Consider the following 13508-nt stretch of genomic DNA (forward strand, 5'->3'; position numbering starts at 1 on the left):
GGCCCGGGGCAGAAATGAGATTAGAATTGAGTGCCAGGGAAAAGTGATCTACCCTTCTCTTGAAAGGAGAGAGGGTTTGGGCCTGTAATAGCACCGCTGTGGTCGCAGTGGAGTCCCACTTCTTGGTGCTCTAGCTGAAAAGGCTAGACTGGACTGACGTTAATTACTATGAATTTATTGATTAGTTAAAGAGTGCAGAGCGGGGAAAAACTTCAGCAACATATGCTCTGAGTATCCGCGACTACAGGGAAAATGTTTTTCTTCTGCAAGTTTGAATTATGTAAAAACAACAAACAATTTCAGGCTGCTATTGAGAAATGTGTTTCAAAAAAATTTAGATTTTAAGCGGCTATATAATCTAATATTAAAAGTAAATTCTTTTTTAATTTTTTTTTTTTTTGTAAATTATTTTTACAGCAACTCCTACAAGCAAAACTTGTGTGTATTGTGTGGATTTGTAATCTTCAAAATTACACATAATATTACAAAATTAACAACAATATATATTTTTTACAATTAACAGTAAAAAATTTGTCTCAAGATTTGTGGTTCTTGATAATGAATGTGAATTCTGTAAAAATGAAGAAACAATCTCTTTTATGAATGTCAGTACACATCAGGATTCTGGAAGAAAATTAGGACTATTTTGACGCTGAAAACAATCATTCAATTTAGCTGGAAGACAATGATGTAATATTATACCATGGAAACAAAATTCTATTCATTTTTTGGGGGGAAATTTCACATCCATAAAGCCAAGTTCTCAAGGTCTCGCCCATCATTTCAACCCTCCAGGGTTGAATTTAGGAAGTGAGCCTATCCAAATTATAATCTATAAGAAATGTGCTCATATACTAAATTTACTAGGAGAAATCTGATTTATTGCCTGCATTCTCTGTTAAGTTATTTTATTTCATTATTATTATTTTTTAATTGTTTCTTATAATAATAATAATAATAATAATGATAATAATAATAATAATAATAATAATGATGATAATAATGATAATAATAATAATAATAATAATAATAATAATAATAATGATAATAATAATAATAATAATAATAATAATAATAATAATAATAATAATAATAATAATGATGATAATAATGATGATAATAATAATAATAATAATAATAATAATAATAATAATAATAATAATAATTGTAAAGAGTATTGCCTGTTTTGGTATCCCTACACTATATTATTATGATGCCTAATGTTCTCTATGTTATCATATTGTCACACATTATAATTGTTGATTTCTACAATAAAGAAATGTGGAAAAAAAACAGCTGAGTAAGTGCAGGCTAGTTAGGTTGCAGAATGAATGGCTGAGGAATGTGTCAATCATGCTACACCTGCAGACATGTCCCGCCCCCTTGCTCTCACTAGCCAATGGTAGCCTGGCCTACTGACATCACGTCTGATTGTCTTTGAGAAAACCCCAAAACAAATGCCATGTGAGAGGATAAGAAGTTAATGCAGCATGTCTAAACAACCCAAATTACCAACCACCATTGGTCTAAAGAGACAGCAGGTGTTAACAGTTAGTGCTTAGCTGCCAGGTATGAAAAGGTAAGCTTTATTTACTCTCTAGTCGTTGTTTAAGATGCTGATAAAAGTTGCTTGTGCACATTTCATGTGTGTGTACGTCTTTGAATACTGAGTCACTGGTATCTGACATTAGAAATATAGAATATATCATATATATATATATATATATATATATATAATCCCTGAAATTTTAACCTGCCACAGTCAACATTTACTCTGTATTTGGCAGGTGGTATAGGTGCTAATTTCATTCCCTGCATTTGACACATGAGAAAGTTTTAAAGCCTATAAGGAGATTTGCACTGGTATTGTTTCGTTTGATGAGCTGAAATTGGATTAAAGGAACTGTTTGTAACTTCTTACACATATAAATCATTGCGGGTCGGTGTCCCATGCACGCTCGCATGTGGCTAAGCTGTTCAAACAAGACTCCAACACAAACTACACCGAAGGTCCAAAACCTCTTGGTTCTATCTAGTGAAGCCTGTCTGGGGGGAGACCGTAGCTTTGGTCTCCAGGGCCGGAGTCTCTGCTGTACTCTGCTCCTCTGCTCCTCTGCCGGCTTGACTTCACTCACACACCGTGCTCGTTCTCGCTCTTTCGCTCCACCTCTCACGTGCATGCGCACTCACTCCACACTGCAGAAGAGTTAGTTTAGCTCTGAGAATATCTAGTGAATGTACAGTGGACGTTTGTGCAGAAATAACTGCTGCAGCTCCTCCAGACCAACAGAGGTTTCCCGTGTCTTGTGAAGTGACGGGGCTCCGCAGAGAGAAACGTTATCGTCTCCGACCAAAACTCCGGTGTCTCCCCTGTTCCCTCCGGCCGCGGTCGGGAGGCTGAGGCAGGAAAAGCCAACACTAGCATCAGCAGTGATTCATGGAGAGCCCTTCGTCTGGTCAGCTAACATTACTGCCAAGCAGCTGAAATATAGAGTGATATTGTGGTTTTAGCTGACGTGTGTCGCCTCACTGTTTTGAGTGATGCTCCTTCAGGTCTATGTAGAGCGAGCACAAGCCAGACGCTGACTTTCGTTGAGGGTTAGGTTTAGGTATGGGGAAACACATATCGACGGGAAACAGTGTTCGACACAACACTTGCACACTAGCGTTGCTATTTACGTAATGTGTAAGGGATATCGGCTTTTGTGTGTTGTTGTTAGTACAGTATGACACGTCACAAATAGAGGGGCGGCATTATTATTTTTCCTGTAGAGCCGCAGACGTGCATGCACCGGTCCTGTCTTCTGTAGAAGATCAACAGCAGGTGTACAGTGACGGGAAAAACAGTAAAAGTTCTAAAGTAAATGTCATCTCTTCCACAAACAATACCGCTAAATCAGTTAGAAGCTAACCAACAATGTTTGGATGTGCCACAAAGAAACAATCACACAAGATAACTCCCTGTAGTTTCATCTGTCCACTTTAAAGGGACACTTCACCTAAATCACCCCCCAAAAAAAGGATTTAGCCACTAGCCACTCAGATAGTTTCAGTTTCATTTGTTGAGGTTTGGAGATCAAATTCAATTACCCCATGCCAAAATAAATTTCTGATAGACAGGAAATCTGAGCACACAGTGTCAAGTTAAAACCTAAGAGTGAAATACTAAACTCGGTCCACAACAGCAGAGAGAAAGCACTCTGTCAGGAGACAACTGTCTCTGGGTGGAGCCACAATCCATCCAATCCTGCCATGGTAATCCACCTCCAAATATGTATTTGAATGCTTTGTTTTTTTTAAATTATTTTTATGTAATAATAAAGTATAAATCCCCAAATAACCCATGAAATAAGGAATAATCCCACAACATTATCCATTATTCATATTCAGCATTAATTATTATTACTTATTCTCAGACGGATATCACTGCTTGTGTGTAGAGGTGCGTATGTTTGGTGCAGTAGTGTGGCAGCGGCACTACTAATGACTCAAACCAATTATGCCGATTAATTTAATAGTTGTCAACTAATCAATTAATTGTTTCAGTTCTACATGGATTTATCAATACACAGCACAGAGAGAACTACTTCTGAAACGTACTGCGTTGCGTCTGGTCGAATCACAAGCATTGTCTAGAATGTCCGTGATCAGCTCCGGCGGCTGTGTCTTCGGCGCCCGGTGGAGGCTACTAGCATGCACAAACCACAGTCAGATAAAGGATCAGAGAGTCCAGTAGACTCATCCACCCTCAAATCGCCTACTGCTTGGAACAGAGCCTCTCGACAGTATATCGTGTGGTCCTTATTTTAAAACGAAAAACGCATTTTTATGGATATGGACGACACTCCGTTAGTGGCGGTAGAGCTTCATGAGAGCTGTATTTTTATGTATGGTCACAACATAATCTTTGTTTAACTTTGTTGTTGCTGTAGAAAATGGCGATTTGTCATAGAATATGGAAAGTAAACCTCGGGAACAGGCTTAATGTTTTCAGAAACACATGAAAGAAATGCTGAATGAGAGAATGAGTTACTACTCTTATTTCGTGGTCAGGTGTCAGATATCTCAAAACCTGGACAAATATATCTGCATAGCTAGATACCACAAAAGGTAAATGAGAAAATATATCTTTTTGTAGTTTGGGTGAACTGACCCTTTCAATGAGACATGTTTCTGTGGGTGTCTCTCTTGGTGATAAAAAAAAAAGATCTATTAAAATGTTTCCTTGCAACAAGAAAGACTGAATGATTTGCCAGTAGCAGATAACGTCTTAATGATAAACTTTCCGTCCCAACCCACCTCACTGTTGGACAGCTGGTACCAGGGCTGCTTGCCGTAGGTGAAGATCTCCCAGAGGACCACGCCGAAACTCCAGATGTCGCTCTCCGTGGTGAACTTCCTGTACATGATGCTCTCCGGGGGCATCCAGCGGATCGGCAGCATCGTACGTCCGCCCACCTGAGGAGGAGGAGGACGAGGCAATGGATGTAATGTTTCATCAGTATTGCATAATAGAAGTCTCAAGGTGAACATTTAACCATTTTGCTTTGTTGATGGAATTAAGCAGAAGTGCCATGTTTTTAAGCATATTCTCAAACACATTCAGCCTTGAACCATCTATAACATCTGGACAGTTTTAACATCCAAAATAGCTTCAATTCATAGTAGTTTAATTCATAGAAAATGGACCCACAACCACCAAAAGCAAAATTATTCACAAGGCCAAACATTAGGGCTGAGTAGAAAGTGTTATTCATCTCCAAAAACAAAACATAACAGTCTTGTCTTTCTCTTTTCCAGCCACTTACCCGATAGTAATCTGTGCTGTAGATGTCTCGGGACATGCCAAAGTCTCCAATTTTGACCACCAGGCCCTCCCCCACCAGACAGTTGCGGGTTGCCAGGTCGCGGTGGACGAAGTGCAGCGATGCCAGGTACACCATGCCCGAGGCGATCTGGGCGGCGATGTGCAGCATCTGAGGCAGAGTGAGCTGACCCAGCGGGGGCATCTTTGTCTCCTCCAGGATACGAGCATCGGGGCCGTGAGCTCTACAGGTGACACACGAGGAACATGTGAGTGTCTTGGTTCCTACTTTTCTTCCAGACTGTTTTAATGTGTATGTTTGTGCTTCATTAGAGAGATGACAGGATAATATGTGAGATGAGAGACAGTGGTGGAAGAAGTATTTAGAGCCTTTACTTGAGTGAAAGTACTAATACAACAATGTCAAAAATACTCCATTACAATTAAGAGTTCTGCATTCAAAATCCTACTCAAGTAAAAGTACACAAGTGTTATCAGCAAAATGTACTTATAGTATCAAAGTAAAAGTAGTCGTTCTGCAGAAAAATGGCCCCAGTGAGTGATATCGTATTATATATGACATTATTAGATTGTTACTGATATACAAGCGACATTTTACTGTTGTAAAATACAATAAAATACAATTACAGTAGAAGTATAAAGTAGCTTTAAATGGAAATACTCAAGTAAAATACCTCAAAATTGAACTTAAGTACAGTGCTTGAGTAAATGTACTCATTTAATTTCCACCAGTGGTTCCAGAGTGTAGCAGTAACTTCCTGGCAGTATTATTTCCACCACTAAACTGTCATGAGGATGGTCTTGTCAAGCCCCATTTGCATTAGATTAATACCAGCCGTGTGTGTCATCATGGTAACATGTGGTCCTGGAGCCACCTACTGCATTGAGATGTATGACGGAGGCGTTTGGAGTACTTTGCCAGGTGTTTATATGTCTGTCTGTCTATCTGTGGAAGGATTTTGTCACTGTGATATCGTTGCAACCGCGCAAGATGCAATCACGAAACTTAACAGGTGTGTAGTTGAGATCAAAATGAAGGAAGGTTCGAAGATGGGCTTTTTTCTTTAGTTGAATTAGTTAAACGCACATTTGTCACTGCAAAAACTACGTAAGCAGTATAGACTTATATTTACATGTAAAATCTAGTCGTCTACTTAATTAAACGGTAAAAAGAAGGCACTTGGTTCTAGAAAATTCTTCAAACTAATTGAGCGAGCCCTTTTTAATGAGGACTCAGCTTGTATATAATGGATTATTTGTAATTTCAGAAATTTCATTGCCCTTTTAAAAGCTACTTTTGAGGTCAGATGGGTTTGTAGTGGTTTTGCTTATCACCAATGGTAGATGACAGAATATTTTCCTTATTGGTTTTCTTTTCTGCTCTGGAGCTGAACTCCGGACCGCTGTGCAGTGTAAAGGGGACTGTATGAACACACATTTCCATTTGTAAAGAACAGAACAGGCTGGCCTTTGCTATTCTTCTCTGTTTCTATTGGCTGTACAGATTAATCAAATGCTGGGATTTGGGCTCCCAGTATGTTGGTAACTATGGCATCAACCTTGGGTGACCTGAAGGACAATGACCTCAGCATGCAATCTGCAGATTGAACATTTCTGACATATATGAGCTCTTGAGAGCATTACAGACATGGTCGGTGTGACCACGCCATAATAAAACCATTTAACAGTGACGGTTAATAGAAAACATAAGGCTTGTAATACGCCTACAATTGATTTGCAATAATGCAATTCGGAGATGCAGAGCACATTGAGTCTCGGTTGTTCTTGTGGATCATAAACACCCACTCTCACGTCAAACTCCGGCCTAAATGAGCAAATCACAGATGATGTCTCCATCCATCCTAATATCTCTCCTCTCCACTTTGTCCCCTCCTTACAAAGGAAGTTGTCTATACAATCACTATTAGTTTAAAAGGCAGGTGGCAGGGTGGGAAAGCAGCTGCATTGTGGGGGCCCTCAGACGTTTCACCCATTCTGTCTGCTGGAAATGTGATTTCCATCCATTGGTGAACATATATCTCAGGCAAAGTCTGTGTGCACGCATGTGTGTTTGTGTGTTTTCATTCCCAATCTGTCTCCTGTGGAGGACACCTGGCAGACAGCATCAACTGCGTCTGCTCTAATAGTTCTGTCAGATGGTTTCCCAGGTGCCAAGTGAGCTCTAATAGGTCAACGCTGTCTCAGTCCTCAGTGACCCCTTTAGCTCCCTCAACAGGTTTCTAAACTTTGTGTTTAGATTACAGTTAAAGTGATTCAAATAATGCCTTTTTAAAGGTTTTTATATGATTCTGTAGCTTCCCAGTGGTGTTCCTTATGTATTCAAATCCCAACATTCACATTTTGGTTGAAGTACGTGTCATATGTTTTAACGTCAAAATGCTATTTTCCCTTCTAAAATGTTTTTACCACGTGACCTGACGTAGTGACGCTGCTACATGTACAATATATATAGAGCCTTATAGTCAGTGTATTACATACAGTAAATTAGATGGCGGTCGGCAGACACCCAGTTTGGAGAAGCAGGCAGGAGTACCGGCTTGGAAGCTAAGCAATGTACAGTAGTGGTGTAAGAAAATATTGAATAACCTCCTCATGGCTCTGTTTTCAGGCTTTAAAAAACCTACTATCTATAGACTTTGACCAATCACAGGTCATTTCAGAGAGAGAGCGTTCCTATTGGCTGTGCTTCGGTCACGTGACCGGAACTTGCCGTTGCTTCAACAGATTTTTCAATGGCAGCGACGTCACAAACGTTCTCATTTTACAGCTAAACCGTGCACTACAAGATGATTCTGAAAACATTTCAGGAGAGAAATAGGCATTAACGTAACATAATATTGATTCATATTTGATTAGCGCTGCCTAGTTTGACCGTTTGGTCGGCGTTCGCGAGTGATTGACAGCCGGCTCTCATAGACGGCAGCTGGACAGCAGACCTCAGATCAGCTCTGACTGCTTGTTTTCCTCCGGTATGTGAAATCCTGCAGATGCCGTTACGAGCACCAGAGGACACAGAGGCACATGACTTTTTTCAGGTTACCTGTTTCATGTCACGATATTGCGACTGTTTTATAATAATAACTTTTTTTAATCATATCTGCTCCGATCTCGCCTCCTTCAGCTTTAAGTGCTGAATGTGATTATTTACTGCATCCATCAGTATTCAAATTAAATCCTGCAATTCACTCTTGTAAATAATATATTTGCCCCGCGCCTTGATATGTTGTGAAGCCCATTTGCACCAAACAAGAGATGTGCTTAGGAGGCAACAAGATGTTCTCATTCTTCTATACAAATCACCGTTGCCTCCATTTTCTGTGACAGTCGGGTGACATAAACTGTAAGTGGAGGAAAAAGGAGAAGTTCTGGAGTAAAAACAAATCATAGCTGATATTAAGACGTGTTTGAGTCACTTTAGCAAAAGACAGTGGACAATTTATCAACTAAGACAAATTTACAGGAGATTTAAAGTACAGATCTCTACGTCCCCAGATAATCTAAGCTTCTTGTAAATAAGACTTAAGAGACCTTAAAGTGCAGCGAAGTAGCAGCATCAATTTATTAGTCTATACAGTAAACACTTCCACAGCCATCCTCATTCATGCATCTCTACTTAAACAGACAGGATCCACAGACACGCTGAGTGACCACTGGACCCACACAGTCCACCGACGTCAGCCGACTGGGTTTAACCCTTTAAGCACTCTGCAGCTCAGTTTCTTTAAAGAACTGGAGTCACTTATCAGTGTGTCCGAGGTTCATATTTTCAACAGTTGTTTAAGCATTACCAATACTCTTATCGCTCTCTCTCTCTTTATATACTCTTTACTTTTTCTTTTATATATTTTTGTCTTTTTATATCGTCATATTTCTTTTATATCTTGTCTTAAAGTCGATGTTGAAAGTCGATGAAATTAAAAACGCCCTTTTTACCCTTTAAAATCACATCCCGGTCATATTGTGCACCTATTTAACAATATATGCAAAAAAATATATATTTCCTTGTATTCTGATATCAAAATTAGAGCTGTCAATTGATTAAGATATTTAATCATGATTAATTGCATGATTGTCCATAGTTAATCGTGATTAATCATACATTTTTTTATCTGTTCAAGATGAACCTTAAAGGGAGATTTGTCAAGTATTTAATCCTCATATCAACATGGGAGTAGACAAATATGCTGCTTTAAGCAAATGTATGTTTATATTTATTATTTGAAATCAATTGACAACACTAAACAATGACAGATATTGTCCAGAAACCCTCACAGGTACTGCATTTAGCATAAAGAATATGCTCAAATCATAACATGGCAAACTGCAGCCCAACAGGCAACAACAGCTGTCAGTGTGTCAGTGTGCTGACTTGACTATGACTTGCCCCAAACTGCATGTGATTATCATAAAGTGGGCATGTCTGTAAAGGGGAGACTCGTGGGTACCCATAGAACCCATTTACATTCACATATCTGGAGGTCAGAGGTCAAGGGACCCCTTTGAAAATGACCATGACAGTTTTTCCTCGCCAAAATTTAGCGCAAGTTTGGAGCATTATTTAGCCTCCTTGGCGACAAGCTCGTATGACGAAGCCCAAGTAAAGATATTTTAATGCTTGTTTTGTCTGACCAACAGTTCAAACCCAAAGATATTCAGTTTAATATCATAGAAGATTCAGAGAAATATCAAATATTCTCATTTTGGCAATTTATAAAAAGTTATGGATACATTTTCTGTCGATCGATTCATTGTTTCACTTCTAGTGTGAATAATAAACTTAAAGATTGCTCCATTTCCCATTTAGCTGCTGGCTCACCTTCAGCAGGGACAGTTGTGGGAATTGAATATTGCTGTATGTACGTACCTAAGAAATCGGTTGAGGTCTCCATGCCTCATGTATTCGAACACCATGGCCAGCGGCTCTCCGTCCGTACAGACGCCGTAGAATCGCACAATGTGCTGGTGTTGGAGCACCGTCAGCAGCTCTGCCTCTCTCTGGAAGTCCTGCCGGGTCGACTCGTTGGCGTCCTTTAGAGTCTGTGACCACACAAGGTTGACGTGCATTTTACATGAAGATACAGGTTACTGGGCTTTAAGTAAAAGTAAAGATCTTAAATCAACAGCGTTAAAAGCAACCGACAGTCAGGAGTCTGATAGAAAAATGAAAGTGAAGATGCTGCTGGAGGATTTGTGTGCATTAATGAGAAGCATTGGTCCCAGAATTCCTTTCCTACGCCCCCGCTTATGAGTGATGATGTGTTGCAATAAAAGCACACGTCTGATTAATGGGATGATAAATCTGAGCAGAGCCAGATTCATTTTATTCGCTGCGGTTTGCATTAACCTGTTGTAACATGAGCTGTGTATTAAACCACCTGACCGTCCTCAACAAAGACATCTCACTCTGAAACCGCAGGATGGTTTTCAGTGTCGTATAAGTGCAGTGTATTTACTTTTACTGTTGTTGGCGCAGTATCAAGTTACTTTTTTAAGTACTTAACTTTAGGTTAAGAGGGGAGAGAGATGGGGAATGACATGCAATAAAGGTTCCCAACTGGACACTGAGAGTGCTGCAGTTCATACAGATAGAAACAGTAACTGGTTGCTACTTAAATATAGCTACCCAGGTACCGCTTTTCTCTTTTCGGGATTAAACCACATTAATAGTGAAAATTGGCGTTGAGATAGTGAGGATTGACCGAGTGAATTCACTCACCTTGATGGCGACCAGCATCTTGTCGCTGTCGGGGCTGAGGTTGGCGCACTCTGCCAGGTAGACTTTGCCAAACGCTCCTTCACCCAGCTCCCACTTCAACACAATGTCCTGCCGTTTAATATGCTGGACACCTGAACGTTAAAATACAGACAAAGGTTGAAAATCTGGGTGAAATGATGTCTTTGTTTGCAACAAAAGTTAATTATATTGGCTCAAGATTTCACCGCGTTAATTTACTTTGTTGTCCCTCGTGAAATCCAGTCCACAACAACAACAAATATTACAGTAATTCATTTTAAGAAATTACGGGCACTGACCAAATCAACCCACATGAAAGTGTTCGGCGCAAATAATATCACCAAACAACCAAGACACTGCTATTTCTTTATATTTGGGGGAATGAGCATAATTGTGGATTCAGTAACAAACCGTCAAACATCGCCAGAGTAGAAACAAGTTCAGCTGTAACACTCACACATGTCTTTCTCCTTGATGATGCCACAGAAGTATTGTGGATTTTCTACAAAGCTGGACAAACCAGAGTCTTCATCTGAGGAAGGCGGGCTGGTTCCAAAGTTCATGAAACGAAGCGACACGGCCAGCTCATCCTCAGTGCCCAAAACTGATGAACCTAATGAAACGGGGAGGGATACAAACAAGCGAAACTGAGAGATGTATACGCCTAATCAACCTCCGACCACTCGTGATTGCAGTGGCCATCAAAAAGAAATTCAGAACTCATTTTTTTCCCTTCAAGGAATCAATGTTCTCCGCTACCAACTTGGCTGCACATTTGTTGGTGCCATGGTGACAGATGATGACAAGCTCTAATAATCACCATCATCAACCACGCAGCAATCAGAACACATTGAACCAAAAGAAGGGGAAGGAAGTCTGAATAGCTAGCAACCCCTGACTACAGTGTGTATTAAAAGCCAAACAAGTGGGGCCCGAATTGTAAAACCCCACTCAGCAAGGCAAACCACAGAACCCCTAGAGTCCAACACGGTGGAAAATGGAACAACAAAGAGAGAGCACAGAAGCGATGGAGGGAAGGAAAGAGGAGCCAGGACAGAGTGTCTAGGAAGGTAGTAGGAGGCAGACGCCAGAAACTGTGTCCAGGTTAGGGCTGAACGATGGTGCAAAAATATCTAATTGTGATTATTTTGACTGATTTGTGATATTAGAGGGAATGATTTTTACATAATTTTTCTCATTTTAATTGAAAAACAGATTAAAATTATTATAATGTGATTTGTGCGGGGATCTGTTCCAAACAAATATGTTTTCTTTAGTCTGTAGAATATGATATGCAGGTCAGGACGTCTCTGTAGCACCACGATATTTAATTTAAAATGGCATTTCACCTTTAACAAATATTGCAATTTGAAAATTTCAGTCGCCCATGTTGCGATTTCGATAAAATTTAGATTAATTGTGCAGCCCTAGTCCAGATACAACAAAATATATTTTATTTACCAACAACTGGCACCATGCTACACAGGTACAAACAAAAGAAAACAAGTAAACAGTTAGGTGCTATTCGATATCCAGAGCATTAATATATCAGCAAACAACTATTGTCTATGTAAAGATATAGAGGAGAAATGTCTACCTGAGCAGAGAATGAAGTCACTCTCCCTCAGTGTGTGTTGTAATCAGAGCTTCATGCTTTGTTGACATAGCCGTGCTTTTAGTGCATGTTCGTGCGTGTGAGCGTGTCCTACTGGCTACTGTAGTAGGAGTATAAGAAAATATTGAGTATTACGATATTATGTTTTGTGATACTGTTTAGATTCTCAAAAACAATGTATTGATTTGTAATTAATAGTTAAAGCTGAAGTAGGCAGATCGGAGCAGATATGATTTAAAAAAAGTTATTTTTATAAAACGGTCGCTATACCGTTAGCTGCTAGCCGCCGGCTCAGCCGTCGCCATGTTGAGAGCCATACAAAGGCAATATAAATGTTCCCAATATAGCATTTAGCACCTTTAATAAGCAAAGTTAATTAGTAAGCAGCATGGCAACGATGGTGAAAATGGGTCAAATGCTGTGTTCACGCCCACTTCGTCACAGGCCCACTTAGGCACTTTGAGAGTGAGAAGGGTAGATGTGTGTGTGTGTGTATTTGTGTATATAAGTGTGTTGGGGGTGGGGTCCGAGTGGAGCTATATCACGTTTAGTTGTCCATCCATCTTCTTTAATGGCCCTCACCACGTGGCGGTGGCCAAGGGAGGTTTCTGCCGCCATTCTGGTGCAGTAATTGAGGCACTTTAGCTCGGCCGACGCAGCGGCTGCCTGTATGCAAAGTTACCGCTCAGTGGAAATCCTATGTTAGTCCTAGACCTTCTGAGAGCCTGACAGAACATCTGCGATTTGAAACAATAATTTGGCGGAACATTTTGATTATGGTTCATTCCAGTTCGTATAAATGTCTTCAGATTGTGTTTCCGGGGCTGAGACAATGTCTACGTTTACATGCACAAAATATTCAGTTTCGGAATGACCTCAAAGTAAACATCATTCGGTCGCCATCACAAACACAAACAGAACATGTCCTCATAAAATCCTTCAATTTACTTCAACCAATTCTAAATACATACCCATTTTTGTTTATTATCTACGCCGGCCATTTACGTAAGTTATTACGAGCAACCACCGACGCATTCGGTTGAAAGTCACCAGTTAACACAGTTAGTCACTACGACTTGCCACTGCAGTAATGGCGGCGCCGCTAGATGACGGAACACACAAAGTGATCGCTGGGTTTGTCTATATCATGCGTGCAGTAAATGAAATAATGTGTTTTAACTTACGGTGAATACCAAACTTGGAATGCTGGCCACACTTGTTAATAATCAAAACCATGATGAGGAGGAAAGTGCAGGCGAACACAGCGAGACCCACGGCCACAGACACCTGTTCAAACCAAGACAGAACTGCAG

The 13508-nt window shown here is 40.1% G+C and overlaps 1 protein-coding gene across 1 annotated transcript in view; it reads right to left on the bottom strand.

Moving 5' to 3' along the window:
- Nucleotides 1-13508, bottom strand: part of ntrk1 (neurotrophic tyrosine kinase, receptor, type 1) — a 37863-nt gene that overhangs the window by 3080 nt on the left and 21275 nt on the right. The window contains exons 10-15 of the mRNA XM_037783811.1: nt 13380-13482; nt 11038-11193; nt 10563-10693; nt 9711-9883; nt 4809-5049; nt 4300-4458 (exon numbers count right to left, since the gene is read on the bottom strand). Coding sequence (XP_037639739.1) covers nt 4300-4458; nt 4809-5049; nt 9711-9883; nt 10563-10693; nt 11038-11193; nt 13380-13482 — 963 coding nt within the window. The remainder of the gene's footprint in view (nt 1-4299; nt 4459-4808; nt 5050-9710; nt 9884-10562; nt 10694-11037; nt 11194-13379; nt 13483-13508) is intronic.

This window comes from Sebastes umbrosus, chromosome 11 (assembly GCF_015220745.1).
Source record: "Sebastes umbrosus isolate fSebUmb1 chromosome 11, fSebUmb1.pri, whole genome shotgun sequence".
In the NCBI taxonomy this organism is placed as follows: Eukaryota; Metazoa; Chordata; class Actinopteri; order Perciformes; family Sebastidae; genus Sebastes; species Sebastes umbrosus.